This window comes from Juglans regia, chromosome 3, assembly GCF_001411555.2.
Source record: "Juglans regia cultivar Chandler chromosome 3, Walnut 2.0, whole genome shotgun sequence".
In the NCBI taxonomy this organism is placed as follows: domain Eukaryota; kingdom Viridiplantae; phylum Streptophyta; class Magnoliopsida; order Fagales; family Juglandaceae; genus Juglans; species Juglans regia.
Genome location: NC_049903.1, coordinates 8,826,326 through 8,851,190, shown reverse-complemented (window position 1 = coordinate 8,851,190; position 24,865 = coordinate 8,826,326). Strand labels below are relative to the sequence as shown.

Here is a 24,865-nt window from a genome sequence, read left to right as displayed (position 1 = left end):
TGTAGAAAGATTATACAGTAGCTATTTTTGATAAGTAAAATATGATAAGTTGACATCCACCAATGTTTTGTTTTGTCACTAATTGGGGGCTATGGCGGGGTCAGGCATGACCCTCTTGGACCAATCCGAGGGCTGACTCGTCTACCTAAGAGCATCTTCATTGGTTTAGTCAAAGTGAAGGATGGCTAAAATTTAGATAATCTATGTCAAAAAGACCCTACATTGAATTGGACATCTCTAAAACAATTTAGATTTCAGCTACAATGCTTCACCAAATATAGCTAACCACAATTGCTTCATTAAACATTAAAATATTAGTTTCTCACTCCAAGCAAACAAATTAAATTAAGGATTTTGCTAGGGACAAGCGAATTTGCAGACTGATATGGGTACCGATGCTGATGTGGACGATATTGTCAGAGGTTAATGTTAAAAAAAAAAAAAAAAACTAAGAGAAGAGAGAAGAGCTTCTTCTTCTCATCCTTGAGAAACTGTTTATCTGCATGCGTGTTCACAAAATCTCCATGTTCATCTTCTGCATCTGCTGTAAATTTTTATCTCCATCTTCTCCATCTACTGAAACATTTTCTTTGTGGATCTCGTAGGGCCCTTTCCTGCTTCACTCCATTGCATTAAGTCCACATGGTTCCATTTTTTTTTTTTTTTCGGTTTTTGGATTCTAGCAAGTAACATGTTTGTCATTCAATTTCAATCAATACTCATAATTTACCAAATTTTTTCCTCTCAAACGTACACTTTTTGCATTCTATTTTTTCACTGCTTGCTTGAGTAGGAAATGTTTGGAGTGGGAAACATATATTGCATAGTTTTTCAGGAAAATGATGACGACGGGTATGGTGCACGATCGGAAACATATTAAGAAGCAAAATGGGTTGCATGGCTAGGTTCCTTCAGATCTTCAATCGCAACCAAATTCTCACTGGCAGGTTGAGAAAAACACGACGAAGAAAGCAGCTCTGATTTACGATGCTTATCGCTGTTAAAGATTGTAGATCCTTGGTTCTGAGATGGGTTTCAGAAAGGAGGTTAAGAAAAAGTCTGCGTGGCTAGTCTTCGAAGGTCTGTGCCTTAGTTTCTGGGGCAACCTTGAGCAAACTAAACGAAGCATTTGATTTTGTTGAGAGAAAAACTGGTTCATTTAGGAGATACGAAAGAAGAATGGTTACCTGAACCATCAACCTTATTCTTTTGTAGCCTTTGTACTTGGTCTGTAGTTAAATGGATTTAAAAATTCGAAATCCTCTTGGAACGATTTTGCCGCTACCTTATACCTAATCTACAAATCTGCACCATTATTATAGGCTGACTTTTTGACTTGCCATGTTGGATGGGTGAGTGTATAGGTGCACAGGACCGCTTACAAGCAAAATTCTCCTTAAATTAATTTTAATTTAACATTTAGAATATAATTATTATTAATATTTAATAATACTTTTTTAATATTAATTTAATTAGAATATAATTATTATTAAAATTTAATAATACTTTTTTTAATATTAATTTAATTAGTGTATAATTATTATTAATATTTAATTGGTAGAATTATAAAATGTGATAAAATTAAATTAAATTAAATAATTATTAAAATAATAATATTTTATTATTATATAAAGAGTAAATGAATAATTCAATGTGGGAATTGAATTTAAATAGAATAGAGAAATATAAATTCACGTGATATTAACTAAAATTTGAAAATGTATCTGACCAATCCAATGTTCTAAGAGCACTCTCATTAGATTAGTCAAAATTAAAGGACAGTTTTGATGAATGTAAGAGAAATTTGACTTTTAACTATTTCATTCACATAAATCTCCACATTGGAATAGCTATTTTTTCATTATATAATTATAAAATAATATAAGATGAATTTAATTTTAGTTATTCACATCAAATCTCTACATTATATTATATATTTATTCATTATCATATGATAATGAATAACTAATAATTTTAAAAATATTTAATTTTTTTAATTATTAATTTTTTTAATTTTATCATATTTTACTATTATACTTATTATATGTTAATTAATAATCATGTTCTTATTAAATTAATATATCACTAAGTCAAATTAATATATTAATTGTAATAAAATATGTGATAGAAAGAAAGGGAGAAAGAAATAATTAATAAAATATATATTTGATATATGTACAGTAACATTCAAATTTGAAAAAAACTTTTAAAAGTCACTATAGTTAAATTTTAAATATTTAAAATTTGACTAATCTAATATAAATATATTTTACTCTTTGATAACTAAATATTCATTGACTTGAGGCTAGAAATAAACAAAAATAATTTCACTAGGCAATTCAAGTTTTTGTCGGGCTTATAATAGATTCTAGAGCAGAGAATCTCCGCAGCCATTCAAAAAATTGGTGGCTTTGCTTCAGCAACTTCCACAACCTTACAACTGATTCTTTTTCAATCCCTTGCTGCTGTTTATTCTCTCTCTCTCTCTCTCTCTCTCTCTCTCTGTGTGAACCTTTCTCTTTGGTACTTGCCGGTTCTTGACTGCTTTTTTTTCAGTTCTTTTCTTTCCAAACGAGGTCATTTGGACCCTAAAAGGGTAAGTCATATCCACCTTTGCTTTCATTCTTGTTTTGTAGTCCTTAATCTTAATTTGCTGGGTTTTTTTCCCCCGAAGAAACATGCTACCTTTTATAGAAGATTTTTTCACACGATTGGACCTAGTTGATTTGCTAAATTTTGGCGAATTGGGCCAGTAGAAAAATTAAGTCTTTGTTGGGTTTCCCTCTTCTGGTATTTGCTTGGTGTTTACTCTTCCTTTTTCGCCTTATGGTTTGGTGTATGTGATTCAGTTTTGCTCATCGAAGGTGTTAATTATCATGGTCCAATCATGGTGATGCTGTACGCTTCGGGAGCCATAACATCGCATGAAGCATCTCCGTGCAAGATTAGCCATGTGAATCCCTTGGTTAATATCACTTCAGTCTGTCCCAGCGTATTAAGAAACCCGTGTAATAATGTCATTCATAATTCCTCATTTTCTTGGAAAGGCCGTGATCAACTTAAGACCACCCATCATTTATTACACCATGTAGCTCCAAAGAGATGGCTGGTAATTGAGCAAAAACTGCTGGCTGAACTGAATTTTTTCCTTTCATCTCTCGAAGTTTTGAGGTTCCATTTAAGTGCTTGATATATTTAGTGCCTTATTATGTATCATAGTGCCGGTTGCACGAATCAATTTCAGCCGATGATGATGAATACCGATCATCACGCAACATAGCAATCAGTCTGTTTAAGCGATACAAGAACGCTGTTGACCGGGGAGGCGGTGACAACCTAAAAGTATATTCATTAGTTTGCTTCTTCTGTTCTTTAGGCAATATTTTAATGCCTTTTCCAAATAATTCGTTTGGTGAATTATAGCAGGAGTTCATCAGTGCTGGAGTGAATGCGTATGCACTGGGCTGTACTGATGAAGGATTAAGGAAGGAACTTAATGATATGAAGGAATCTGGTGTTGAAATTGAATCGATGCAAAGTTATGGTGGAATCACTAGTTTGAAATCCAAGATTATCTCAGAAGAGGTAAGTCACTTCTCCATACTTCAGCAAGAACTATTTTTCATGGCGCGACTCTTGATCATAATTACTTTCACAAGTTATATTTTTCCCAAGGATTATGGTTTTCATCATTGTAATAGATTTTAATCAGTTTATCTGAAACAATGAGGCTCATCTTAGTCGATTGCAGACCAGAGAAACATTTTTTGTTAATAAACTTGATCATGGATTTGTGTTCAAGATGCAAACTACAGTACACCCTCTGTGATGAAGAAGTTACACTTGTTATGATTTTTAGGCGGTCACTAGATCTGTTGAATGATTTGGGGATTGTAATCTCGTATATTTTTTTAATTCTGTTTCACAATGCAGGTTGATGAGTGCATTCTGTGGCTAAGTATCATATTCATCACCATCTTGTGTACACCACAACCAACCATTGTTAGATGGTCATCTACGCCTCCAGTGTCAGATGAAGTGAGGCTTCAGTGGAAAGGCTTTTGTGCTGTTATAGCAAATGCATACTTTATGAGAGGAATGGCATGGTGATGTGCTTTCAGCATATTTAATATCATCTCTTACTTGCATGAGCATTATCAAGTGTGTTTGTATTATGGTAACCAGGCAGGCAGCTTCCCCGGAAATGGATGAAGCCTGCCATCTTTTTATCTATGAAATTTCTTCTCAGGATATGGCAACTTTGCACTTAAAACCTGCCTCTTTGATATTTTTCACGTGTAGATTGTAACTCTGCTCATGCCCCTGGCTCCTGAATCATTGATTATTTAATTGCTTTTGGAGATTTAAATACTGCATTCAGCATGGCCTCAGAACTTTTTAGCTAATCATTGCTTGTGTTTGATGAAGGCTTCCAGTAAAGACTCTTCAACTAGAACAAATGGCAGTAGTTGGGCGAGCTGAGGAGCCATCGGTCGTTGCTAGCCGAATGCGATTAGTGTTTAGCACACTTGAGGTTAGCTATTGGGAACTGGTTTTTCAAATGAATGGTAGGAGAGGATCAATGATGATATTAGGTCTAATGTCTTTGATGATCTAGAACTGAGAAGCATAAAGACCTTGGCCCTATGTGTTATTGGTCTATCTCCAGGCAATCAATTGTTTCTTGAATCTTGATGTTAGAAGTTGCTTTGTGGAGGATGGTGGACCTTTACTTTCATTTCTACTCAAGTTTTCATATGCTTGTAAAATCATTTCTGTTGTTTCTGATTGAATATAGTGAATGTGCATTTGATTAGCTTGTCGACTTGTGCAGGTGGTGAGTCCACAGTGGCCTAGAGTATAGTTCAACATAATTTGCGAAATTTCCCATTTTCCTTGGAGCCGATGTCATGCTTCTAATTCGATTTGGAATTATAAGTTAGCGAATCGTAATGGTCTATCCAAAAAGAAAAGTGTAGCATTGCTTTCACAAGTTGAAATAAATTCTTCATGTATACTTTTTCCCTGAAAGTATTGCATGTACTGCTGATTTTCTTATGATGTATATCTTTGCATATATACGTGCTTGTGTGATTAAGATTACGTTTAGATGTTGATTTGAGTTGAACTCAGTTAAGTTGAATTCTTTATAAATAATAGTGACTTGAATAGTAGAGAGAGTTATGTAAAATCCATCTAAACTGTGTTTAAAGTGTGTTTGAATTTAAGATGAGTTTAATATATTTTTATGAAAAATTGAAAAGATTATAGGTCTCAGGTGTAAAGATATTTTAAGTTAAAAAAAATTATGAATTCTACCTTTAAGAAAGTTTTGAGTTAAGATGAGTTTAATAATTTAAAAATTTAGTGTTTGGATGTTAAACTCAACTTAAAGTTAACTGAATTCAGCTGAACCAAACTCAGCCTAAATCTGTCATTTTAAGAGGATTGGCATGTAGGAAACACTTGTGGCTGTGTTATGAGTGGATCGTCACTTTTCTAATGACCAGGTCATCTAGACGAAAGTGACAGTCTGATGAGACACTTGCTGAACAGCTGGTTTTAAGCCAAGAAAAAATACACTCGCCTCCCCCTTCTTTCTCTCGACAGACATGGGGGCAAGAGGGCGAATGCACACGCGTTCACAACTCACAGATGGAAAAGAAAATATAATTTGCTCACTTTTGATGCTAGAGGGTGTGAACCGCCATTTGTCTCATTTATCGGCCTCTCAAAATACAATCAAATAATAGAAAAGAGATCAAAATTGAGAAATTATCATAAGTCTGCAGATGTAACGAGTGCAGTTGTGTCTTTTAGAGTCTTCCGTGCACGCCAATGAACAGCACTTGCTGTTTCTGATGTTCCCATCTGTTTAAAAGTAGGGAAACAAAGAACAAACTCGTGAGTACATTCTACGACATAAATAGTTCTTTCTTGTAAAAAAAAAAAATCATTTAAATATAGATAAATTGGAATGGTGACTATAACAATATATAAATAAACTATAAACTCTCTTCTCATTGGGATGCAAGTACTGCAGAAACCTTACTGATCAGCTCAGTACTGGACGGTGCACCTATCTGAATTTTCAAGCAATAATTCACTCGACAAAAAGACTCTATTTAAAAGGTCATTCTGGAGCTTTGATATTTGAAAGTGAAAATTGCAGAGGTCGAAATGTAAGATTGTTATGCTAAGCTAGTGAGCCTCAATTAGGAATGCTGTTGTACTTCTCAAGCTCATTGTATGGTATATAGCTCAGCTTCTAGACTAAATAAATTGCACTCCCCACCCATCGAAGATAGTAGAGAAAAGTTTACCTTAGTCTCCAGTGAATAGTAACCTTGCCACAAGCTCACATTTTGGTCAAAAGTTGCAAGTGCGGATTCATATAATTTCCGGGCATTTACAAGGCCATCTTTATTGCCGACAGATGCAAGATTTGATTCTAATTCGATGCAGTTTCTGTATAAAGCAAGACCAGGACGTGGTAAAGCAAGAAATCTGCAGTTGAAACAGAGTAAAGTTCAGAAACTTTTAGTTTATATAGCAACTGTATGAAGATTACTAAAAGGATGCACCAATACATGAAGTGTAATTTTACAGTCAGATAATTTAAATTTCGATTTAATTCTTAAAATAAAAGCTAGGGAGCTCATGATCTCTCGACATACCGCTTATACATCTCTCTTGCACACTGAATTCCATCCTTGGGAAGAACATAATTTACAATAGCAGCAGAGAGGGAAAATCCATCTTCGCTGCCACCATCTCTAGCTAATGAAACAAGAGACATCTCTACCAGCTTGTCAAAAATATGCTTGTGATTCGCAAAGAACTTCAGGGCCTGCAATATGAGAGATTATGTGAAAGAGAAACATATTACATCTTCCAATCAAAATTATTTTTTTGATAAGTATCTTCCAATCAAAATTATATGAATTAGTATATATAAGAGATCCGGTTCAAGTTGATTTGGTACAACACGAACAATTAACACAAGTGTTTACGACTAGGACTCAAGCCCCAAGCTGTTCACATTTAAGAAACTGATCTGAAAACATCAGAAAAGATTTTATTTGAGGTCTCATGAAACCAGTGCTACAAATTACTAAGAGCTAAGACAAATCACTTCTTATAATTAGTTCAAAGATATTTATATCAGGCAGTAGCTGGTTAAGCCATTGAGTTGACCAAAAGTCAATTTCATTAATAAAAGCTTTGTGCCCAAGGTTTAGAGCTGCCCAAGTCAAAATTCTGAAGATTTAAGTCACACAACGAAAAAAATGCTGTCTCATACTTATAATAATTGAATTTCAACAGAATATAAGGCCAAAGTATGTGGATAAATAATACATACCATTAGCCACAAGCTTTCAGCTTTTGAAACAGGCACTTTTTTCAAGATTTTTGTTAGGAGTTCATAAATGGATAGCAGATCAGCTTTACTTGGAGAAGGAGAATCCTTTGTTACGCATCTAATCTCAATCGAGACCCTTAATACCCATAACTGCACTGAATCTGACAAATTTCCACTGCAATACTTTTCTGCCTGTTTTCTGGCTTCATCCAATCTTCCCAATTGCAAATAAAATGAAATATGTTGGCAAGCAAGATCCTCAGTAATACAACCCATTGTTTCAACCTTCTCATATACCATCAAGAGATGTGAACTATAGTCTACAGTATGAATGGATAGCTCAGAATGTTGGTTTTCTTCTTTTTGGGGATCAATTATACCAATCAAAAACTTTGCATACAGATTAAACATTGTGGCTGAAGGTACGACTTTTAAAGCCTCCTCGTAAACCTGCGCATGGCAAAGCATCAAAGGTGACCATTAGATTTATATAGGAATAAATCAGAAGATGAATATATGTCCATTTCAATTTCATTGAATGGTACCTCAGGTGTTCGTACAGTAATCAACAATGCAGGAACTATTATAAATACCACATATGAAAATTTCATTGGTTCATGATTTTGGTAGTTCACAAGCATTTGTACCTCAATTGCTTTTTGCGCCTGAGAAAGAACAATTTCTTCTTCATTCATCCCTGGTGCACCTTTAGGATCAGCAAATCTAAGGCTTGCAAGCCAATCCCAATATTCGGGATCTGTCGAAAAGTCTCTCTTCAGGTCATTTAGCATCTCCTTACATATATCTTCTGACTGTGATAGGTCCATTGCTTCCAATATTTCAAACAACTGCTTTCTCAGGCTAAAACTAGAAGGGAGAGCTTTGACCGCGGCATTATAGATAGTTCTTAGAACACTCAAACCTTGTTGTCGAAACAAATCTAGTTTCATCTTTGACTCCTCATCGTCAACATTCAATCTATCGTTATTTATTTCTTCATCTTTAAGGGACATAAACAAATCCTTGTTTTCGTCTCTCCACTGTTTTTCATCAGCAAGTCTATCATCACGGACCAGAGTTCCCTCATCCTCTCCAAGTGCAACCTTCCGGGCTTTTAACTTATTAAGGTATGTGAGTTCCATCCGAAGATATTCGACCCACAGTTCTTCTGAAGTTGGGCAGACTCTCAAACCGCTCTGCATGAGAGCACGAGCAGCCGCAACATTTAAGTTATGGTCAAATTCCCATGCTGCAGCATAAATCCAAACTCCGGGGACCTTTGGATGAAACCTAATTACCTGGGCCAAGACCTGCAAAAGTTCTCAAGAGGAGTAATATTTCGTCAGAACATGGAGTAAGAGAACTCTTCCTCAACTGTTATGATTGGCGAAAACACTGAGTTACACTTGACTAAACCTAATGCTGCCAAATGGATTGGTTGTAAATCAATTCATAAACTCAATGGGATTAATACGAATGCCACTGCAAACGCCGCCATTTTTCTTTTTAGTTTATCCATGATTTTACCCATCAAAACAATTACTAATGTATATATCGCATACAGTTTTGCATTCAGTCTCTCTAACTCCAATTTATCAGAAACCAAATAGGAGCATCAAAGGTTTTAATTTTTTATACACAATAGAGCAAAAAAGCCGGTCATCACTTAGTCTAATTTTCCAAATCGGCCTACCCCTTGAGCTTCCAATAACTAACAACCAATGCAAAATAAAGAGATAAAACGTAAACCGTTGTGTCCTTCTCCTCTATTTTTCTCAGCGAAAGAAACATTAAGTATCCTAACAAGTACAAAACCTCGTTACAACAGACCCAATTTTAAAAATTTCAGCTTAATTTAACTCGAGCTTCTCATTTTACAATCAAAAGCATTACTTTCCTTCACTTTCTCAGCAACAAAATAGTGTCAAAAACAAAGTTTGAGAATAAATTTATGTACCTTCTTCATTCTCCCATTCCTTCGCTGCCTGCAAAACTCAAGATACCGAAACCACAAATCGATATCGCCCTTGAAGCGCATAACGGCGAGCCGGTAAATATCTACGATCCTGGAGACGCCGGCGAAGTCCGAAATGGACTGCTTCATCTTCTTGTTGCCTTTGGCCTTGAGGTCACGAGCCACCGACTTCTTCCTGAGGCGGCGGAGCGAGTCCAGCTGAGTCTCGTAATCGATGTAGGCGAGGTAGTCCTGCTTGAGCGGGCTAGGGCGCTTGAGCCTGTACTCGTACTTGCGGCGCTGCTTAACGATCTCGGCTATCTCCCGGCGCGAAAAGAGGCCTCGCATCTCGAGGTCGTCTAGCTCGTCCACCATGCGCTCGAGCCGGTACTGCACCACGTCAGCCATTTTTCCTTCCGGGGTTCACTAAGTGGACTCTGTGGGGGCTTCGGAACGGTGTGAGAGGAAGGAGAGGAGAAGAGGAGAGGAGAGCTCTGAGTATGTGAAACGGCTCTCTAGGGCGGTTGAGAAAGATGAAGGGTGTTTTCGCATGTCATGGGCCTGGTTTGGACCAGTTTCGTTTCTTAGATCAAAGTAATTAGTGGGCCAAGATGGCTCCGGTCCAATATGCCCTAGGACCAGAATAGCTAAAAGAAGTGTACCCCTGTATTATCTTACAAAACTCTAGTCCAAAATGATATTAAAAAAAAAACACTTTATTCCAAAATATGAATTTTTTTTTTTTTTTTTGCATCGTGTTTTTAGGAGTTTATTTTCATACTGAGTTTATCATTTTTTTAGTATTAATTTTATGAGATAATTTATATAATTATACATTTAAATGATTATCATATAAATTCTATTAGAGTATTATCAATTAATGTGACTAAGAATAATAAATTAAAAAATTATATTCTCAAGCAGATGTGTGGAGCATACATAGTAAAGTTCTTATATAGTATAATTTGATTGAAAAGATAAATTTTAAAACTTGAATCTTACAAATTATATTTTACTATTTAACTGATATGGATTGTATGTTTTATACACTAACTTGATAATAGAATAACAATTTAAGTTAAAAAATAATATTACTAGGTTAAAAAGAATGAGATTCACAAGTAAAATGATAAAAACAAAACCCTTCATGTGAGTAGATTGTGTTTTTGGAATATCAGACTCAGATACATACAGAAAATCAAGTTTACCTCTCAAACTTAGAGAATTCCTTAATATAGTCGAGTAATATATAATGTTGGGTTTGAGCCAAATCCAATTTCACCACCAATAATTGCAATTTATGATATCCTTTCCTCCCATTTGTTAATGAACGTATCATGTGTTCGTGACATAAAGTATCCTCATCCAAAATAATCAACACTGAAATTCCTAATTCATTGAGAGGTGGGCTTTCAAGTTTCAACTAACCCAGACATGCATACTTGTGACCAAATCAACAACTAGTAGTTCATACATGCAGTGTGTGTGTGTGTGTGTTTATATATCTGTATATGAGAGACAGAGAAGAGAGAGTTGGTTAATCACACGTATTGTAAGGGTTGGTTTTGTCTTCCGCCCCCAAGAATGTAAATCCGCATTGGCACTGCATGGAGGCTTGATAATTGCATTGGATTAGGCATCAAATCCCAAATTTCAGAAGCTTGCTTGCTTGCTTGCTCCCATCACTTTGGCCACACCATTAACATTTGTCTCACCATTTCATGGCATAAACCACCTATCACCATTTGGTTTCTTATCATAATTCCATGTTAATTTCCAATTTAAATGGTATGCAAAGTTCCTTTAATTGGGTCGAGTTTAATACCAGCTTATGGGTTTATCGAATATAAAGAAAATAACTGCACTAGCTTATTTCCTAGTTATTCCTCATCATATTAGATAGCTTATTTCCTAATTATTCCTCATCATATTAGATAATGAAACCGGAGAATGACTCGTACATCAATAATTGTGAACATTAACCAGACATTAGCACTAAGTAACTAGTGGTAGCATTGGTGACAAATTCTGAAGTCAAGGCAATCCACCCTCGATACCTCCACCGGCTCCTCCGCCATATCCACCACCAGCCCCACCGCCAATTAAGTCACCGCCACCGCCTCCAAACCCTCCACCACTGCCACCCCCTAGTCCTCCGGCTCCAGACCCAAAGCCACCTCCAGCTCCACCTCCAAAACCCGAGCCACCACCTACTCCACTCCCACCACCACCACCAAACCCTCCGCCTCCACCTCCGCCCAAGCCAGAACCCCCGCCAAGCCCAACTCCACTACCCAAGCCAGAACCCCCACCAAGTCCAGCTCCACCACCCAAGCCACCCCGACCACCACCACCACCACCTAGCCCACCACCATAACCAGGGAAGTGGTGAAAGAATGTCTTCTCCTCTTTAAATGTACCGGCCTTTTGACCGACAAGCTCTCTAGCATGAGTGCAAATAAGTGCACCGAGAAGCACCACCAAAAGAAGCTTAGAATCCATCTTTGCTGAGATACTAACCAAGATAATGAGAAATGAGAAATGAAGTTGGGAAGGAGAGAATATATAGAAGATTGAGAACTGAAAAAGAGGACAGATGGCGGTTGTGAAGGTCTTAAATTTGTACATACTGTCTGTCATCTGTAATCCGTGTTTCTAAAGTAAATGGATCGGAGCCAACTGCCAGTAGTGAAAAAGAGACCCATTCCATGTTGATGAGCAACCTGGATGGATCTGTTCATATTCTTTCGCCTTTTTCCACCCCTTCTTTCTCTCTAAATAGTTCCCTTTTCATGTTCAACATAATTTATATTCACTCGCCCAACTCTCTTTCTCTCTCCCTTCCTAGTCCTCCCCGTCCCAGCTTACTCGTCCTTTTGCTGTTAGATTGGAACTTCCTGCATGTTTATACCCAATTGATGTAAAGGATGACAAGTGAGAATTCTGGTATCATAATCATGATCATATACGAAACTTGCATATAATTCTAAAACGTGTTAGGCACTAGCTATCATGTACCATTACATGATCGTAGTTTTATTACATAGAAAAAAGTAAAACTTCCCTCAACCAAGAAAATCGCTGCGATTCTGCGAAAGGTCTGTAGGTGTAAGGGTACATAAACATAGTAACTTCGTTTTGTTTTTGTTTTGTTTTTCTTTTTTTTTTGGAGTTTTTCAGCGGTTTTTGTCATGCTAGTACATATTATACTAGGCGTGGATCCATTATTAATTTGATGACTTTTACTGTCACATTATTTGTACTATTCTCCCAGAAGAACATTCATATATAATTTTCTCCAATGCAGGCAGTACTGTAGAGCCCTTTTTATGTTGATTGTCTATGAAAATTGAGAGTTTGGCCTGTGAATTACATTCATTGGAAAAAACATTTGTTCTTTTGGCCATAATGGGCAGAGTCCAATTAGATTGAAAATGTATGTATAAGATTTTCTTCAGGGTTGAACGTTGCATTAATCTCGTTCATTTTTACAAAAATTTTCATCTTATTTTATCTAATCATTACAACTTTCTCAAATTTTCATATAAAATAAAATAAATAATTCAATTTTTTCAAATCTCAAAATAAAAATTATATTAAAAAAATATATTCTAACAATATTTTATTTAATTTTTAACTTTTATCTCAACTCATTTGTGAAAACAAACGATGTCCTAATAGTTTTTGGATCAAATCTCAGGAGGAAGCTCAAGCTATGTAGTTTAAAGTTATTAAGAGTCGGCTGATGACAAAGCGCGGGGATAGCTCAGTTGGGAGAGCGTCAGACTGAAGATCTGAAGGTCGCGTGTTCGATCCACGCTCACCGCATTTTTTTTTTAAAATTGTTTTCTAGCTTTCCATTTCAGCTTTGTCTGCTCCCGTCGCTCCAACAAAAAACGACATTTCAGCAGATATTTTATTTTTTTGTCAATGTCACTTTCGAGAAAGGACCAAGAAATAAGTGATACTAACAAGGTGCCTATGCATTTTTGTAACATAAGGTTAAAACTATGGATACTGATACTTGAGGTATACACTAATTCCCATAGTAGCCAGAAAGCTACCATTCTTCATCAGATCTTCAATCAAATGCATTGATCTCTTCATTGAGTGTAGAGCATAGAGAGCAAACATAGAAGGGAAGAAGCATCCATTTCTCTTATGGCAAAGAAAAACGTGAGCTTGATCACCAAATTGATGTAGTACAACAACTTCAGCTGAAGATGACAAGACGCTCCCCGCAATTATTAATCAGTACCATTTTCTGCAGAGCAATGGATGCAGAAACCAAATCTTGGGGGCTGTCATAGGCTTTTTGCAGCTGCAGATGCACAAACTTCTCAAGTAAAAGTGGCTGGAAGAACCCTTGAAATCCCTTTAACCACATAATGTAAACTAACATTATTGGTATTAGCCACAAATTGACTATAGAAAGTATGAGAGGATTCATTAATTTCATGCACGAGTAAGTTAAGAATATTTTGAAGTCCAACCATCTGCAGACAATTTTGATTCCTGATTACTCCCAAACACAATCTTGACCACTTCTCAAAATCTTAATTTAACCAACCACTACAATAAATTGGTTCTATAGGATAATATAGAACCATATCTGCCTATCAAAAAAAATATATATAGAACCATATCTGATGTAAAAAAAATTCTATTTATTAGAAAGGGATGAGGACTGCTTTATCATGCTTCTTTGTAACATTTCAAAATTTGCAACAATTCACATCATGATACATGTAAACGTGACCAAGTGCAGCATCAATGAACATATTTCCTACAACACATTGAGGCTATATTGCGAATAATTGTAACTCAAATCTAGAGTAGAAAATCTTGATCTAGAAAATCCACCTCCTAAGATCATGTACGAATCTGAAGCTAACCTTCTTAAAAATCACTGTCAGAGAGAAAGGTAACAGCCGAAACTTGAATCCACCAGAAGATCTACTACTTGGTAGAGGCAAACAACTAACTGTACCAGAGTCGGTTTTGCTGATAAATCCCATTAATCCAGATCTCAAAGGCGAGGTGCATATAACTAAAGTTTGTCTGTTGTGAGTTTTTGTGCTTGGATGGATGCACTGGTTTACAATAACCAAAATGAAATAGATAGAAATAGATTATCTTGTGTGTTGATGCATGCAGGTTGATGATAAGTACCAGAATTCAATGGACAACAAAGATGGTGGAGTCCATGGATGGATAAGTTCTGGTCCCATGAATGTAGGATTCTGGGTCATTTTTCCCAGCCATGAGTTTCGAAACGGCCGTCCTACCAAGCAAAAGCTCACTGTCCACACGGGTCCAGCTTGTCTTGCTGTAAATTTATCACTCTAAAATTGCAAGAAGTTACAGATCATCTTTTTGTTTTCGTTTTTTTTTAGGAAAAGGAGAAGCAGATCATCTCAAATTATTTGAAACAGTATATGTTTAGAATATGTGGGATGGCTCCAAGTAGCCAATAGATATCTTTCAAAAATCCTCAAACAAGAGAAGTACCATGATATATTGAAATATGACATCAATCTCCAAAGGGACAAAATATGTTATTGCTTCAACTAAAGTTACAAGATGTTTCATGGAACCCATTATATTGGGGATCGATTATATATTAGCTCATTTCGAAAGGGGGGAGACGTGGAGGAAGGTGTTTGGACCTTTTTTCGTATATCTTAACTCAACATCAAAGGTCTCGAATGCATACAACTTATGGACGGACGCAAAAAAGCAGGTACCTTGTCATTGCATCATCATCATCATCAATACATTTTATTCGTCCATATATGGCTTTCAAGTGCAAAACAATATATCGTGGCCGTCTTGTGATTAAACTCAGCCTTGTTTTCCTTAGACTTCCACCTTAGTTAGTTAAATGACTTTTATTTTATTGCTTCTGGTCTAAAAGATTGTGACATCATAAATTCAGTAGACCATGAAATATATTGTGTTACATCGAGGTTTTTCTGTGGAGTTATTCTGTGAGCTAAAAAAACCTCAAAATTGAACATTTAATAATGGGGTTGTCTCATGATTTTGTCATCTTAGAGACTGCGTGAAGAGATGGCCTGGCCATATGATTTTGTCTCATCACCTTATTATCTCAATGCTAAAGAATGCGGCTCAGCTTCAGGAAGGCTGCTTGTTGAAGACAGGTAGTGAATTCTTGACCATGGGAATGTCTTGCTGCATAATAATCCAATTCATAGCATCGATGGTCCTTAGGCTGACTGCAGCTTATTCACATTGTAAACATTCATCCCAGATACGTTTCTAATTCTCTTATCCCTGCCAAGTATGCTTACGTTGGTCTATCAGTTGCAAGCACTGAAGAGCCTGGGAGACAGAAAGCAAGGTAATAACTAATGGAACTCTCTCTTTTGGCATGACTGATCTTTCATTGTTATAAATTTCTAATTCGGTTACATTTAATGGTAAATTTGAAAGTTAAATGTTTCTCTTGCGTGTAGGATTATCAGTTTTGGGTTCAAACAGATTCAAATGGAAGTTTCATAATCAAGAATGTAATCCCTGGTGTCTATGGACTCCATGGCTATGTTCCTGGTTTCATCGGTGACTACTGATAAAGCACAGGTTACCATCTCTGCAGGTACTGTTCACATAACTCCTGTGTTCTTCCTTGAATAAGAAGTTGCTCAAGCTCATTGATCCCATCCACTTGTAAATTTACTGAAAAAGAGTTTGGTTTTCCGCTGGTTGATTGTGGACCATATAACAAATTACCTGTAGTCTTATGTAATGCTTTAAGTTGGTGGAGAGAATTAAACATGATTTATACTCAACCTTCATGTGTACCAAAATATAGGTTCAGGCAATACGGCTTGTGGGACAGATACACTAACACATCCTGAATTTGACCAAGTTTTCACTACATGCAAGCATTCGAATCTCGTGAAAGTTAATAATGATCTATTTCGTACGCATTCCCAACTCGCAGTGAACTTCTACTAGTTTCTGCCTTTGATATTGTGTTGCAGGCCCATGTCAAAAACATGGATGAAGAACAACTGGTCTTCCAAATTATGAACTTAGGGACAGACAACACGGTTTGTAGACATGGAATTCATGGACTGTACCGGCTGTTTAGCATCGACATTTCCTCATCGTTGCTGGTCAAGGGAGATAACAACATATTTCTGACGCTGGCCAGGGGAGGAGATGCACTCTGCGGAATCCTCTACGACTATTTTAGACTAGAAGGTCCTGCAGCTTCAGAGAGATCTGAAGGGTTGAATCAATAAAAGCAGGAGGTAAAGCCTGATACAAACATGATCCGTATGCATAAGCGTTTCTTCCAAAGCAACATAAGAACTTCAACAGAGAATATTTCCCATTTGTTGCTCTTCCAGTGCCTGCCTAGCACAAGATTCATTGGGACAATATTATGGCTGCTACACTTCTTGATAGCAAAAAGCTATGTTGTGACCATTTAGCTAGCAACCATAATACGACTCATTGGAGTGTTATTTATTATCATGTTCGACTCTCTCTCTCTACTTCTTTAAGGTAACCACAATATGACAAGATAGAATAGTCAATCAACACTCCAGTAATTAGCAGTATATCTGAAAATATATCATTTTTTAAAGCAAGTTCCATACAGAACTCAAAACAAGATGCCCTTCACTTACATCCTTCCATCTGCTAACTATACAAAACTGCATGCAAAAGCACGCACAGAAGCACCGCAATTAGTCACCAGAAACATATTACTGGCTAGAGATTGTCAAAAGCAAGCCATAATGATCACTAGGCAGAACAGGAAGCTCCAGCTGCTTCTTCTCTTTCTTCACTTTCTTTTCTTTGTTATATGATAGACCTGGTATTGCATCCATCCCAATCATGTCAATTTCACTTATTTTGAAATCACGAAGATTACAAATAATTCGATCTAGTCGCTTTTGCAATGTACGGTTACCGGCCAACATCGGGTTGGATTTGGTATCATATGTCCATCCATTTTCCCCTGGCCTCAACTCTCGCCATGCATCAACCCATCCATCAGGTAAAGGAAATTGACCATCTAATTTGTCATCCCAGTTCATGTCACCACCAAAAACCACGTTCGGATTCTTTTTGAGAAGGTTGACTGCCTCATTTGCTTGCTCAACACGTTCCTTGCTATACATCTGATCCCATTTCGGGGGTCCTGGGCAGGGGCTCTCAAAATGGCTAGTAGCAATCACTAGAGTCTTGCCCTTCTGAACTTCAACCTCAGCAACACATAGTTCTCTCCCCATTGTAGAATTTCTGAAGGGTATACAGTTGAAGGATTTCACAGTCACTTTGCTTAGCTGCATGCCATGTAATAGGCACGTCCATATTAGAACCACATGATCATGCAATAAGCACACCAATATTAGTACCACATGATCATCAATTAAACAAATTGAGCAATTTGGTTAATCAACAATCCTTTAGTTCACACCATTAAAATATAAAATAGAGTGCACAACATAGCCAAGTCATATATATAGCTATAAAGCATGCCACCAGAAGTCCTAGAAAAGAGGTTGACCATGCCATTGGTTCTGGCAGCAGCAAATATATCAAGAAAGATGCACTCATCCGGAGAGCAAAGCCAAACACAATCAAGCATTGGAATTCGAAAAATTGAGTGAGCACAGATGATGGGATGACTACAATATATGAAAGATTACTGCTAACGTGAATGAGAAACATATTCCCAGCCTTGGACAAAATCCAACTTTGTCCCACTTTTCTATTACCATTTCCCAACATGACCATATCAGTTAGGAAAAAGTGTACCATCTGACTCGGCCAATCCCCTAAGAACCTTTGTAACAGACACGATAACAAAATGTCATAAGTCACACACAACAACTTATGTGAAAAAAATGAACTATAATACGGATGTCAGTGCCCAGAATAGTGAATGAATACAGTTCTTTAATGTATAACATGGAGGACTTACAAATAAACATCTCTTGCCAATGCTCAATTTTGTCATGACAAAGCTGAAAAGGGATCTCCTTAAACCCATCCCGCACGACTAATAGCACAATAATCAAAATGCAAAATGAGCTTTACTCTAGAGGTGATCCAAAACTTACCAGCATGCAAAAGTAAGCTCTTGAATTTGCAATCTCACATGAAACTGAGCAACTATATACCTTCCACCAGCTGGACTGGCGAAAAATGTCATATATATTAGGAGTAACCTCCTGCAGAGGAAAGTGACCATAAGCAAGATGTATTTATACATAGAGCTAATCCAGAGAGAGACAGAGAGAACCTGAAAACAGATAATTTCTGGGGAATGCAGTTTGATAAGGTCACCAAGGGCTTTCATCCTATTATGCATTTCCAGGTCTTCTCGAAACCAAACATTATAGCTTAAAACCTTCAATGAACTAGATATTGTGCCCGAACCTGAGTCCTCTGTCACACATTTAATTTGTCTTTAGTCACGTGAAACCAAAAACACCTAATCTTCCATTGTATAAACATTAAAACCAAAATACGAAAGAGAAAAGTCCATCACAGTAGATCTAAAGTCCAAGTCATGGAAAACTAATCGTGCGTTGGAAACCAACTATATCCAAAGAATAATTTCTGAGGTCCAATATGCTTTCTGATTGCTCTGTGTAGACAATCATTAACAATTCCCATAATTACCAATTAAGACATTGCCACAAAAGGGACAAAGCATGGCTTACTAAAGAATCAATCATCTTGTTGGAAGAAAAAAAACAAAGAAGAAAGAGAAACTACCATTAGACCACCCACATTCGTTTACGGTGTCCAGCAATATATTATCCCAAAAAAACCCTGCCCTAATAAAAATTGCAGACCCTACTAGCAATAATAACAAGGAAAACTAAGCAAACTAATATCCAAAAATGCAAACTTGACCAAAACTCAAAACTCACCCAACACGGCCAGCGCCTTACTCGAAGCCTTAGCTCCTCTAAACCCACCCAATTCAACGCAATCTTCTTCATCCGCAACTGGGTCCTGCAGCTTCCTCTTGCAACGCTGCAATGGCAAGAAAACGGAGCCCACCCCAGACTCATCATCATCAATATCAGTATCGTTCAAATCCTCGAATCTCGACACTGAGGCCCTCGTGCCGCAGACCTCGCAGTTCGTGTTCCTGTATGGGTTCAAGAAAGTGCAGGCCTTGCATGCCCATTTTGGAGCTGAAGGAGAAGAAGACGGAGAAGCAGAAGAGGAAGAAGAAGTTAAGCAGATTTGGCAGGTGGATTTTTGAAAAGGTGGGTTGATGAAGGTGCATTTTTTGCAGGCCCAAGAAGACATTGAAAATAAAAGAAGACGAGAGGGTTTTCTAGGGTTTATTCTGCTACCGTGACTGTGGAAATGAGGTGAAAAAGCTATACCCTTTATCAAATAGGATGCCATTTTCAAATTGCTTGCCGCTTTTGCTCTGATTATACATGTCGGTTATTAAACGACACACAACATGTGGTTCATGCTCAAAGGTGGAATTACATTGATTTTATAGAGAATTCCATATCAAATATATGATTATTGAGATAGTAAATGACAACAATATGAATTAGTCCCATAAAAACAAAAACAAAAAAAACAATATTAATTAGTATTTTTTTATTCAAAATTACAAATGCGTGAACTATACATTATATATATTTTGAATCGGGTTTCTTTTTCGTGCAAAATTTCCAAGGCGCGAGCACATTTAGCACATGTATCACCAATTGGCAAAATGCATTTAGGATTTCATTTAAACTTTTGAGCACATAAAGCACCGGTTTATTTGTTTATGATTCTTAATACATATTTTATATCTAACAAAAGGTTAAGGTTTTGCATGTCAACAGGATAGGTAACTCGGCAACGCATCAACTAGCAAGACATGCATGGAGTATTAGTGATATTGAGATGTAATGGGAATGTTCTTCTTTTGTAACTCAAGCCGTTTGGTTTGATAAAAGCATTCTCTTGTAAGGACTTGTCCAAAGGATAGAAATATGTGATATGTCGTTCAAAAATGGATAGAAATAAAAATTAGATGTATTAAACTTGTGAGTTCAGTTTGGAATAAATGATTGGAAGCAATCGAACAAATGAATGCCCTTAGCAACCGCTTTTTTAGCTGTCAATTATGAGACCAAACAAATTATTTAATACGATTCCTCGGACTTATTTTATGTTTTGCATTGCATATAATTACTCTTTTGGAATAATGATAACCACCTCAACCTGTCATGTCCTGTTTTCTTTCTTTCGGTGAGGAAATTATCTTGACTAGGAATAGCGGAAAAAACAGGCAAGCTAGCCATTACAGAGACCAAAGCGCAGAGAGCGAGAGAGAGAGAGAGAGAGAGAGCATAATGTTGTTTGTTCTGTTCTGCACTGTAATGCATTATAAAATAGTTGTGATTATTAAGATGCGGAGCAGAAACAATAATTGTAACGCATGCTTTTGGAGTTGTGGCTGAGTAGTATTAGTATTAAGAGGACCATTCACTGGATCTGAAGGCAAGCTGCTGGTGAGGGGCCATGGAAGAACTGGGTTTTTTGACAAACAGTCTTCATGCTACCATGTGAAGTCTTATGACTTCATTACGAAAACATGCTTTCCAAAACCACGCGTCATCATTGGATGTGATAAGAGGTTAGACCATTGGTCCCTCCCCTCATTAATCAATCAGAAAAATGGAGTGCAGTTTAAGCCCCTATTCTTATGGTGGTACTGGTACTGGTACAAGGGAGGCTGGCTCATGCCCACACGAAGTTCTAGTTCAAAATGCAGATGTTCAATGTTCAAGTCGCTAAAGACAGTACAAAAATTCCTTTCTGGGTAGTGTGATGAAGGACGCATTCACAATCTCTTTCCATGAGCACCGCACGCCTATTAATTAATGACAAATTGGGATGACTATGATCAGTAACTTGCATTGGATACGTAGTACTTCAACACCAAATCAACAGTAGGGGCTGCGAACCTGAGTCAAATCTCCCCAACTTCTCTTAAAAAACAGAGCATTGCCTTTGTACTACTAATTAACAAGATGATCGGTGGCTATATGTCTAGCCAATTCTGATGCAGTAGACAAGCAACCAAGAACAATGAATACACAACTTCCTCTTTCCTCTTCGTAATGATTACATAGGAGAATTCCTTTTTTTCAACTTCCTATTCAAAATAGCAAAAAGAAAAGCTTTCAAAGACACTTCACCTTTTCTTTCCCTTACCGACATATATCTTGCTTTCCCGCCCATGTACACTTCACCTCCCCACCCAAACAAAAGGCACGAGATCCATAGCCGAGCTTATTACAAGCTAATACTACATTTCAAAATTTTGCTTTATTTCTGTACCTCATAATGGAGTTACTAGAGGAATGAAAAACAAAATATTGAAACCTACAAAAAACAAAACGTGCAACCCCTTGTTGGTTGCACTCGTTCGCCAGCTGCAGAAGGTGACAAATCTTAGACTGTCCGCTGCACTACTTGCATGCGTTGAGTTCACTGCCTGCTTTGTCGTGTTGGTTACCTTCTTACTGTACACAAATTTAAATACAGTTTGCTCAGAACACAACGCAAGTTTCCATAAAAATAATGCTCTTAATAATTGCAGGGGTAACAGCAAAATGCTGCCTAAAATTTGCATGTTACACGTAGAAGAGAGGAGCAATAAGCGTATGGTATTAAAAAAAGCCAGCTTTTCTCACCTTCCAGGAAATATACAGCTCCCGTGACCTACAAAAAAATTCCCCACAAGGGAGTGGGATATCAGAAGATTAGATTCATCCATGGAGGACATAGAAACAGGAGATAAACGTACAAACAATGTGGAGCCCTTTTGCCTAAGGGAATCTCTAGTAGATACAAGGCAACATTGTATGCTTATTATATAATGGAAGTTTGCTTGCAGGGATGTCGTAAGAAAGCATTCTCACTCTGAAGAAATGCAACCTTGACCAGGACAAAATTTCTAGAATCTTTTGGAGGGCAGGGCATTATGAGATTCACAGAGGAACCAATTTCAAAAAGGAAAATCATACTTCCAATTAGGAATGTGTTGTTGTAAAATATATTGCGTGGGTATCATTTCTCAATGCAAATTACCAGCCCTTTCAGTCCACATTACAATCACATAAGAGACAGTGTGCTGCCAGGTGGGGAGCCACACATCTTTTCACTCTCTGAAGTCATCAGAGTGATGACTTGTGACCCATGAGAGTATGAGTTCTCCGTGACTGAAGCCGCGGAGCGTGTGTTGTCTGTTTTACTTTACCACAGTGGAATGGAATTAGCCTAGAAAGCAACCAAAACTAGAGTTTTTTAGTCTCTTTTTCACTAAACAAAGCCATGAGACGCAATTTAGCCACAAATGAAACCAGGGAACAGAAGAAACAGCTAGTTCTCTCATTGGGTATTTTCCCAGCCAAATTGTAGCAGCAAATCCAGAGGTATAGATAGAACTAGTTGCTCACTTGCATTGAATTCAAAGCCTAAAATCTCAAACACCCAAGTTCTTTGAAATTCATAATATAATTAAAAACTTACTTGGGTCACTGGTGGTGATCGTGGCCACACCCTTGAAGTCGCAAGAACCAGCAGACCTCCCTTCCTTCTGGTAATAGCTATCAAACGCATAAGAAGCGTGACTCTTCACGTTGTTAGGCTGGTAACAACTCTCCCCTGGCTGAACCTCTGAGCAATTAGCCCGCCCCGGACCACATGCCCAATCCAACGCAGCCTGCAACGTCTTCGAGTCCACCCCATCCATGGCCACACAGTACGTCTGGTTCGTCGTGTCGTTGGCCAGAAAAGTCCCACTTCCCGAGACGTGAAGTAAGTACACCGCTGTCGAATTTCCATAAAACAACCCCCAATTAGCCTCCGATACCGGCGGGGACCTCAAGTCCTCGTTGAACAACTCGTATATATACACACTGGACGTCACCTCCGGGTGCAAAGGGGTTCCGCTATGGTCAAGAATATGCTTGATCAGGTTGGAATTATACGTATCCGCATTGTCAATTGTGGCATAAGGCTCTTTCGAATCGCCCTTTGAAGGCCAACCACTCTCGGTGACAAGGACCGGAACGTCGGTGACATTGAGGTTCTTCATCGAGAAATAGGCCGCATCAATCATGGCATCGAGTACGTTGGTATAGTGAAGCAAAGTGTTTGGATCGACCATTTCTTTAGAGGGTGTCAAGGGCTTAAACAAAGAATTGTCCAAAGGAACCACACCTTTGTTTTGCATAAATACGTAGTAAGGATAAAGGTTCATCATTAAAGGGGATCCAGTTCTCGAAAGGAACTGAAGCAACGGAAGTACAACAGAACTCAAGCTTTGATTAAAGAAAGCTTGAGAAGGTGGGAAAGGATCGAGAACTATCGAGGCAGCATGTGGGGTCGAAATCTTGATCTGGGTGTGAAGGTTTGCTGCGACTAAAGCGCTATAGAGGGACTCAATGGCTGAGAGAAGAAGAGGAGCTGAGGAGGGCACGGTGGTTAAGACCTCATCGCCGACAGCAATGGCGGAGATGAGGGTTTCGGGGTAGAAACCGACGACATTTCGGCCGACCCAAGCTGCGGCAGTGGAATTGGAGGAGCCAATGGCGATGAGCTGGTTGTTGGGGACGCTAATGATGACGCGGATCTTGGTGCGAGCCAGAGCCTTGAGGAGGTCAGGGTCGGCATCGTAGAGGCGGATGTGAGTAATCTTTTGGAGTTGGAGGAAAGAGACTAAAGCTGAGGGTGACAGTAGACTTGAAACATCGGTACCAATGTTCACACCCACGAAGGGTTCGGTGTCTTCCTTCTGCTGCTGCTTGATTTGTGCCAGCGGCAGTACCGACGGCGATTTAGCTGCAAACAGAGAACATAAAGAATTGAAGATAAATGAGCAAAATCGGTGGTTCTCGGTTTTGCTTTATTTACCTTGTGAGACTGAGGAAAGTACATTGAATAAGGACAAAAGGGTGAGAAGGAGAGTGAGCTTAGAGGCTGCCATTATCGAAGATGGGCTCGAGCTTTAGTTCCTCACCCTCTGCTTCTGGTTCAGCTACAGATCCTTGCATTATCTTCCAAGAATTCTCCTTCCTTTTCCTTTTTGGATTCTTTTATTTGTGGTTTTGTTTCGTGGGGGTGTGGGAGTTCGATGTCTAGGTTCGGGTCTGACAGAACCCGAGAGATCTACTGTGTGAAAGGAAAGAGAAGACATTAACTAAAGGACTAAGGAGCGGACTAAGGAGCCCGTGTGGTTTGGGGTTTCTGTACTTTGTTTTTAATGAATTCACTGAAATAACCTTGTGATCTTTGAGCCGACAGCCACGGAGAAGGTAAGAATTCAAATGAACTTGGGTCAGGAAAGGTCATTTTATTTTACACCCCCTCTTATTAATTTAGGGAGAAAATTCAAATAAATGTTCATATTTGTAATGAGGTAACATCACTGTCTTTAATTTTGAAGATGATAAATATAAAATGTCCTAATATATATAGTAGAAAACAACTGTCGTCTTGGACTTTATTATTTCCAACAACACTAA

At 37.8% G+C, this 24,865-nt stretch overlaps 5 protein-coding genes, 1 non-coding gene and 1 pseudogene across 9 annotated transcripts; 3 read left to right on the top strand and 4 right to left on the bottom strand.

Annotated features, from left to right (window-relative positions):
* The first annotated feature begins 2,393 nt into the window (after window positions 1–2,393).
* Window positions 2,394–5,109, top strand: LOC109012597. 4 transcript variants are annotated; one of them, XM_018994315.2, is made up of 7 exons: window positions 2,394–2,596; window positions 2,850–3,109; window positions 3,220–3,342; window positions 3,427–3,585; window positions 3,934–4,106; window positions 4,429–4,534; window positions 4,835–5,109. In XM_018994315.2, exons 2-7 carry the CDS (start codon window positions 2,888–2,890, stop codon window positions 4,862–4,864), a joined length of 813 nt encoding a protein of 270 aa, XP_018849860.1. In that variant the 5' UTR covers window positions 2,394–2,596; window positions 2,850–2,887; the 3' UTR covers window positions 4,865–5,109. The 4 variants fall into 4 exon arrangements, with proteins under 4 accessions (XP_018849860.1, XP_018849859.1, XP_018849857.1 ...); XM_018994314.2 differs by having other exon boundaries at window positions 2,400–2,596; window positions 2,865–3,109; window positions 3,424–3,585; XM_018994312.2 differs by having other exon boundaries at window positions 2,400–2,596; window positions 3,424–3,585.
* A 545-nt stretch (window positions 5,110–5,654) lies between these two features.
* Window positions 5,655–9,841, bottom strand: LOC109012596 (U3 small nucleolar RNA-associated protein 6 homolog). The gene is made up of 6 exons (XM_018994310.2): window positions 9,321–9,841; window positions 8,011–8,673; window positions 7,364–7,813; window positions 6,678–6,850; window positions 6,324–6,507; window positions 5,655–5,871 (listed from the first exon to the last, which is right to left on the bottom strand). The coding sequence occupies exons 1-6, from the start codon at window positions 9,723–9,725 to the stop codon at window positions 5,779–5,781; spliced, it is 1,968 nt and encodes a 655-aa protein (XP_018849855.1). The 5' UTR covers window positions 9,726–9,841; the 3' UTR covers window positions 5,655–5,778.
* Window positions 9,842–10,808: 967 nt separating this feature from the next.
* On the bottom strand, window positions 10,809–12,069 carry LOC109012604 (glycine-rich protein 23-like). Its single transcript, XM_018994322.2, has one exon. The coding sequence runs from the start codon at window positions 11,955–11,957 to the stop codon at window positions 11,352–11,354; it is 606 nt and encodes a 201-aa protein (XP_018849867.2). The 5' UTR covers window positions 11,958–12,069; the 3' UTR covers window positions 10,809–11,351.
* Window positions 12,070–13,072: 1,003 nt separating this feature from the next.
* On the top strand, window positions 13,073–13,145 carry TRNAF-GAA. The gene has a single exon. It is a non-coding gene; the product is annotated as a tRNA-Phe (tRNA).
* Window positions 13,146–13,753: 608 nt separating this feature from the next.
* Window positions 13,754–16,816, top strand: LOC109012603 (annotated as a pseudogene).
* An 84-nt stretch (window positions 16,817–16,900) lies between these two features.
* LOC109012595 (tyrosyl-DNA phosphodiesterase 2) lies at window positions 16,901–19,766 on the bottom strand. Its single transcript, XM_018994309.2, has 4 exons — window positions 19,241–19,766; window positions 18,604–18,749; window positions 18,422–18,532; window positions 16,901–17,641 (listed from the first exon to the last, which is right to left on the bottom strand). The coding sequence occupies exons 1-4, from the start codon at window positions 19,728–19,730 to the stop codon at window positions 17,057–17,059; spliced, it is 1,332 nt and encodes a 443-aa protein (XP_018849854.1). The 5' UTR covers window positions 19,731–19,766; the 3' UTR covers window positions 16,901–17,056.
* A 1,649-nt stretch (window positions 19,767–21,415) lies between these two features.
* On the bottom strand, window positions 21,416–24,557 carry LOC109012594 (glucan endo-1,3-beta-glucosidase 1-like). The gene is made up of 4 exons (XM_018994308.2): window positions 24,255–24,557; window positions 22,869–24,182; window positions 22,031–22,058; window positions 21,416–21,859 (listed from the first exon to the last, which is right to left on the bottom strand). The coding sequence occupies exons 1-4, from the start codon at window positions 24,325–24,327 to the stop codon at window positions 21,676–21,678; spliced, it is 1,599 nt and encodes a 532-aa protein (XP_018849853.1). The 5' UTR covers window positions 24,328–24,557; the 3' UTR covers window positions 21,416–21,675.
* Between the last annotated feature and the right edge of the window lie 308 nt (window positions 24,558–24,865).

Excerpts from the sequence above, each read along its gene's own strand:
- LOC109012595 (XM_018994309.2), bottom strand. The coding sequence starts at position 19,730 with ATGGCATCCTATTTGATAAAGGGTATAGCTTTTTCACCTCATTTCCAC. Across the intron at positions 18,750-19,240 it reads TAAGGCGCTGGCCGTGTTGG|AGGACTCAGGTTCGGGCACA; the intron begins GTGAGTTTTGAG and ends AATGTGTGACAG. Across the intron at positions 17,642-18,421 it reads GAGCTTACTTTTGCATGCTG|CTAAGCAAAGTGACTGTGAA; the intron begins GTAAGTTTTGGA and ends CATGGCATGCAG.
- LOC109012604 (XM_018994322.2), bottom strand. The coding sequence starts at position 11,957 with ATGACAGACAGTATGTACAAATTTAAGACCTTCACAACCGCCATCTGT.
- LOC109012597 (XM_018994314.2), top strand. The coding sequence starts at position 2,888 with ATGGTGATGCTGTACGCTTCGGGAGCCATAACATCGCATGAAGCATCT. Across the intron at positions 3,343-3,423 it reads GAGGCGGTGACAACCTAAAA|CAGGAGTTCATCAGTGCTGG; the intron begins GTATATTCATTA and ends GGTGAATTATAG. Across the intron at positions 3,586-3,933 it reads CCAAGATTATCTCAGAAGAG|GTTGATGAGTGCATTCTGTG; the intron begins GTAAGTCACTTC and ends TTCACAATGCAG.
- LOC109012594 (XM_018994308.2), bottom strand. The coding sequence starts at position 24,327 with ATGGCAGCCTCTAAGCTCACTCTCCTTCTCACCCTTTTGTCCTTATTC. Across the intron at positions 24,183-24,254 it reads ACTTTCCTCAGTCTCACAAG|CTAAATCGCCGTCGGTACTG; the intron begins GTAAATAAAGCA and ends CTCTGTTTGCAG. Across the intron at positions 21,860-22,030 it reads AGCTGTATATTTCCTGGAAG|TAAGAAGGTAACCAACACGA; the intron begins GTGAGAAAAGCT and ends ATTTGTGTACAG.
- LOC109012596 (XM_018994310.2), bottom strand. The coding sequence starts at position 9,725 with ATGGCTGACGTGGTGCAGTACCGGCTCGAGCGCATGGTGGACGAGCTA. Across the intron at positions 8,674-9,320 it reads GGAATGGGAGAATGAAGAAG|GTCTTGGCCCAGGTAATTAG; the intron begins GTACATAAATTT and ends GAACTTTTGCAG. Across the intron at positions 6,508-6,677 it reads GCAAGAGAGATGTATAAGCG|ATTTCTTGCTTTACCACGTC; the intron begins GTATGTCGAGAG and ends TTTCAACTGCAG.